We start from the raw sequence: 5,538 nt of genomic DNA, 5'->3' as shown, positions 1-5,538 counted from the left end.
CAGGTACCCGGATTCGAGTAAGGAGCGGCTTCCAGTGTCTGAGAGGGCGACTTTCCTTCTGCGGCGCGGTCCGGGAGGGGGGGGGGGGCAGAGGGAGGAGGGAGAGAAGAAGGAGAGGAAGGGCAGGGGAGAGACAGACAGACAGACAGACTCTGGGACGGGAAAACCGCAGTCACTTTCTCCCTTCTCCTCCTTCCCAAATTAGCTTCCAGATCTCAGTCTTAGAGCCCCAAGCCCACCTGGACAGCTTTCTGTTCCGGCCGACCTAAACTCAGTCAGGCCTAGAAGTCCGTGTACGCGTGTTGTAAAAAGTTCCTACGGTTTGACCTCTTTGGTGGACTCTTTACAGAAAATCATCAGAAACAACACCAGTGGGCATTTGTGAGATTCGGCTCGCAGAAAATGACATCTCCTAGTTTCCATGTTTCCAGCTTCACTTCCCTTTTAGGTGACAGGACCTGGCAGCACCGAGGAGAGCGCCAGGTTGACCTGCTGAGGGCGCAGCCACCGTCTCCTCGGGGAACAGGCTTGCAGGAGTTAACTCTGCAAGGTGGTGGGAAGAGAGGGACTAGAACTGAGGCAATTTAGGTTAAAGTCAGGGAGACGAGAAAAAAAAAAAAACTAAAAACAAGAGTCCAAATGCATCTTTGAGCTATTTTGGAAAAGTGAGAATGTCAATCATTAGACAGAATAATTCCCTGTTCCTGAGCTATTGTTTTCTTGGCGTTGAGGAAAACCAGCTCACTTCTCAGCACGAGGAACAAGGGAGGAACAAGGAGGAACGGTAAGGTTTCTAGTCACTTAACAGCGTCATTTGTAAGTTTCTATGTTTGCTTCCAACCTGCTTTGATGGTTTGTTGCTCTTCCAAAACTATTCCAACTCTTCAAATTCCTTCACATAATTCAGCTTTTGGTACTAAGAGAGATGAGGAAGAAGGAAAAAGGAGGGCACTGCCGCAGAAAATAAATACTAGGTAAGGAATGCTCACCTTTCCTCGCTATGGAGATTAAAAGGTTTGCCTGTCACTCATTGTCAGCATCACTTTAAATGGCATGACTGTCCTGTCAACTGTGAGGAGGTTTGCTGTTTTGAGGGTGGGGAGTTCCTACTCCGTAGGTGGCATCGTAACTGAAGGTGCCTCCTTGTCAGAAGTTTCTGTCACACAGAAATCCTAGAGAGCCCCAAACTCCCTCGGCCAAGAGACCCACAGGACCCTCTAAATTCTCACATTTTTTTTTCTGTCCATGGGGACAGGGTTAGATGGGGAGAGCAAACAGCAGGAATTGAGAACCTCGATTTTGTTTCATTTATTTAAATAAATATAAATATAAATTTTATATAAAACTATTCACATAAAAAGGGACTTCCAGCACTTGGATTTTAAACTCTCCCCAGGCAAATTTTCAGAAAGCAAGACCTACAGGGTTTACTTTTCTAAATCAATCTCGGTTCAATACTTTTATTTTAAAGCAACAGGAAATAATCAAGAAACCCGGTGTTTTTATCAGGTTCTGAAAGACAGCAGGGAAGGGAAAATGGCATGCACTTTCAAAAAAAAAAAAAAAAGCCCATACAGTGCTAAACTTAAACCAACCCTGTTTTTTCTGTTATATGACACAACTGAGTAGAATCTAGATTATGTACATTTTTTAAAAATCTGTTACTGAGAGTGGAGCCTAAACAAATAGGTCAAGGAGGAGAGGTGAAGGGTCAGACCCGGCATGCGCGCCCTAGGGACGCTCCACTCGTCCTTCTCCAGATGGGTCCACGGAATGGGCAAGGATTTTGACCCCTGGGTGTCTGCCGCGTTGGCGTTGTGGGGGCTCCCGGAAGTGTGTGCTGAGATGGAGGTGGCCCTCCCTCATAAGGGGGAAATCTCCTTGTCCTCGTTGGCCGAGGCCGGCGACAAGGAGTCCTCATCCTCAGAGCGCGCGTAATGCGCTTGGCTGCCGACGCACTTGCAGCCCGCGTGATTGTTCCTCTGCGTGCCCTTCCCTTCCTTCTTATGCTTTACCCGGCGGTTCTGAAACCAGATTTTCACCTGCTTCTCCGACAGGTTCAGGTACGTGGCAATTTCGATCCTCCGGAGTCGAGACAGGTACATGTTGGAAGAGAATTCTCGCTCCAGCTCCAGGAGCTGCGTGCTGGTGAACGCTGTCCGCATCCTCTTGCCATTGGGTACCTGGCTGGCGTCCGAGCCGCCTGCACACGGGTTAAGAGAGGGCAGAGAGGTCATTCTCGAGAAATGCGCTCCCATCCCACCTGCCCTCCCTTGGAAAGGATGTCTCTCTCAAGGACCCCTCTGGGAAGCTCAAACAAATACCTGTATCCATCCCTCACACTTTGCGATTTCCTAGCACATCCTTACTTAACTGAGAAGGGTAGAGACGCCCAAAGCAACGAAAGGCCTCAGACGTGTGGGACCTAAAGTCAGAGGATTAAAGGGGACGGGGGTTTGCAGAGTCAGATATTCCCCTTTCGGGCCTAGCTGAGAGGCAGAGGCAGTCAAGCTTAGCCGAAAGTATGGAAAGCTTTAGCCAGACCCAGTGCCCAATGCCACACTGAAGTTCAAACACCCACTCCGGCAGAGGCCAGTTAGCATCCAGTTTCTCAGCCCTCAAGTTCGACGTCTCTCAAGCCCCTATATTATGCAATACTTGGGAACCAGATACCAGGAATGAGGTGCACTAGGCTGCTTGGAGAGTTTGGCAAGCTAACTTCCACCTTCGTAGAACTTCTTGGGCCCACTTCAGAGTTACACTAAAAGCCCCTCCTCCCTCCCCACCCCGCCCCCCGGGCTCCCACTTCCTCCACAGTAGGCGAAGTTTGTTCCCGAGAGCTGAGAAAGCGCGGCGCGCAGGTGCCCAAAGACCCCGCCCTACCCATGGTGAGGCAGTGGAATCTCCGCGGGTCCGCCACGTTGTAGGTGGTGGCGGCGCAGACAGGTGCGTGGTGCTGCGGGTGCCCCAAGGCCGCCGCCGCGGCCGCCGCTGCTGCCGCAGCTGCCGCGGCAGCAGCAGAGCCAGACTGTTGGGGCTGGTGGTGGTGATGGTGGTGCTGCGGCGGGTGGTGGTGATGATGCGCGTGGCTCACGCGCGGGCAAAACTGTGCGTCCCCAGGACCAGAAGAGAACTGACTCTTGAGCAGGGGCAAGGCCCCGGCGCCGCCCGCCGCCCTGCCACCTCCAGCCCCTGTACTCCCAGTCCCTGCGCCCCCGCCGCCGGAGCCCGTCGGTCCCCGAGAGGAGTGCAGGTGCGAAGTGACGCAGAGAGGGCAAACGCAGAACGCGCCGCTCTTGCGAGACGGGCAGCCGGGCCCGGACACCGACATCACCAACGGGGACGGCATGCCCAACGGGATGAAGAAATCTGGCCCGGGGTGCGGCTCAGGCAGCGAGGGCTCGGGCCGTGAGGAATCCTTGATGATGAGCGAGTCGACATAGAAGGAGCGCGACATGTCGGGGTGGGTGGGTAGCTGGAGGACCAGGCCGGCTGCGGTGCCCCCTCCCCTCTTCTGTTCAGAGCTCTGCCCCAGGCGCGGCGCGGTTGCTGGCGGTCAAGCCCTCGGGGACGCAGAGGTGTCGGCGTCTGGGCTGCGAACAAAGGGGTCCCTGGAGAGGGCTGATCCTGACGTCCCCCGCCCGGAGCCCCGGCTCCGGGATTTTATAGCCCCCACCCAGCACGTGATGCTGCTGAGTACCGCTCGGCTCAGGCTCCTCGGCAGCTCCCCACCCTCGGGATAGGCTGCCCGAGTCACAACAGAAGCAGCGAGGAGGGGCGGGCGCGCTGCAGGGAATAACTCGGAGGAGGGGGGTGGGGGAGACTTTGCGAAGTGTAGGTTTTGTTAATTTCGCGGGGAGGCCGGCCTCCTCCCCCTCTTTCTCCACGCTTTCCCGAGAAATCAGAGCTGCATCCTCCATCCCACCCCTTCTCAAGCCCGGGCCCCAGCCCAACTCCTCCCGGAGCCTAGCCGCAAAGCGCACCAGGTGGGAACTTGGAGACCTTTTGAATGGGGATGCCCAGTGTTCCCTGGTCCTCTGTGCCAGCCGTGGCTGAGGCGCGATAAAGTGTGAGGCCTGCAATTTGGAGCAGGATAAGGGCAGAGAACTGGCAGCAGCCCAGTTCCGGAGCTCGGCTTAGGCCAGGGACACACATACGCACAGATTCAGTCCTCCAGCTTTTGGACTTGACCAAGGTCATTCATGTCATTTAGGTGTCTACTTCGTGAGGGATCCTGGGAATAAGAGTAAGGCCATCCAGCTGAGAGGCTGACAAGCTTTTCATTCCAATTCTTGAGAAGCTCTACGATGCCGTGCACTCGGGGCTGCTCAGGTCAATGACCCTTCCTTGTGCCCCTTTCTGATGGGCAGCTCCCCCTTTGGCAGAGTGAGATGTTGAAGAGTCACTCTTTTTTCTACAAACGGCTCCGCCGGTACATGTCCAGGCCAAACCCACAAACTCCACTCAAGGATTCCCGAGAGGGGACTCAAGCCCTAGCCCCACTGGAGACTGGGCAGGGGTTGGGGAGGCTTTTGTTCTGGGCCCCTCTCTCCCCACCTCCTGCCCCTTTGCGGTTCACAGACTCCGGCAGCTGGCAGACTAACCAGAAAGCACTCTGCCCTCTGCACTCATATAAGAGCCCGAAAAGTTTGCAGGAAATCGAGCCATTCAAGGACTCCAGACTCTGATGGGAGCAGTGCTTTGGAAAAGGAAATCTCTGAGCGGCACAGGGTCCAGCGGAGGACCGAGTGGCTATGTGAGAGAGGGCGGCTGCCAGGATAGGGGCTATCGGTCTTTGGGGAAGGCGAGGTGATCGCTTTCTCTCCTTATCTCTGTAGAAAACGCGTCTGGAGTGGGGAGGGTGAACGACAACAAATCCGATCCTTTCCCCTGAACAACTAACTTTAGGCCTGAATTCATGGCGGTGCTAAGAAACTTGGGGACAGGACTTGCTCCACCTGTGAGAAGCAAGTGCTCAAATCTTAGGGAAGCGCCGGCCCCTCGGCTGGAGCCATGGCTGTCTCTCTGTCCTCTGTCTTTCTGTCTCTCCTTTCCCCCTCTCTATCTCTGTGACAGTCTCTCTTGCCTGCTAGAGAAGTGTAATTGGGTTGTAGGGATGCCCCGCTCTGGGGAGCCCAGGATTTATGGATGGCAATTAAAGTTTTATGAATTGCAGCTGAGGCTGGTTATTGAGCTATTTGAATGTGATTAGAATTCAATTAGAAAGTGGTTAGTGGATGGTGGGTCTCCAGAGTGTAAACAGACAGCTATTCCAGAAATGTGCTAATCCAACATCTTGTGACAACAATTAAGGAGTCTCGGGGCTTAACTTTGGGCAACTCAGCTGTAACTACTTTTGTACCACAGGGTTTGTCGGTGCAGCCATTGCAGATGCTCAGCCTGAACCTGGCTGTGCCTGGTCCAGCCCAACCTCACTCAAATTGATAGAATCCAGGCAATCCCTGGGATCATTCCAGCCCCCAAAAGAAGACTGGGAGCTCCACCATCACGAGATGCTTAATGACAGAGTATTTTTAT

General features: G+C 54.2%; 1 protein-coding gene across 1 annotated transcript; it reads right to left on the bottom strand.

Moving 5' to 3' along the window:
- Positions 1-1,330: 1,330 nt before the first annotated feature.
- Positions 1,331-3,762, bottom strand: GSX2 (GS homeobox 2). Its single transcript, XM_028507929.2, has 2 exons — positions 2,884-3,762; positions 1,331-2,203 (listed from the first exon to the last, which is right to left on the bottom strand). The coding sequence occupies exons 1-2, from the start codon at positions 3,455-3,457 to the stop codon at positions 1,863-1,865; spliced, it is 915 nt and encodes a 304-aa protein (XP_028363730.1). The 5' UTR covers positions 3,458-3,762; the 3' UTR covers positions 1,331-1,862.
- Between the last annotated feature and the right edge of the window lie 1,776 nt (positions 3,763-5,538).

The sequence above is a fragment of the Phyllostomus discolor genome, chromosome 1 (genome assembly GCF_004126475.2).
Source record: "Phyllostomus discolor isolate MPI-MPIP mPhyDis1 chromosome 1, mPhyDis1.pri.v3, whole genome shotgun sequence".
Lineage (NCBI taxonomy): Eukaryota > Metazoa > Chordata > Mammalia > Chiroptera > Phyllostomidae > Phyllostomus > Phyllostomus discolor.
The sequence above is the reverse complement of the archived record's forward strand: the minus strand, read 5'-3'. Positions and strand labels throughout refer to the sequence as shown.

Excerpts from the sequence above, each read along its gene's own strand:
- GSX2 (XM_028507929.2), bottom strand. The coding sequence starts at position 3,457 with ATGTCGCGCTCCTTCTATGTCGACTCGCTCATCATCAAGGATTCCTCA. Across the intron at positions 2,204-2,883 it reads ATTCCACTGCCTCACCATGG|GCGGCTCGGACGCCAGCCAG; the intron begins GTAGGGCGGGGT and ends ACCCGTGTGCAG.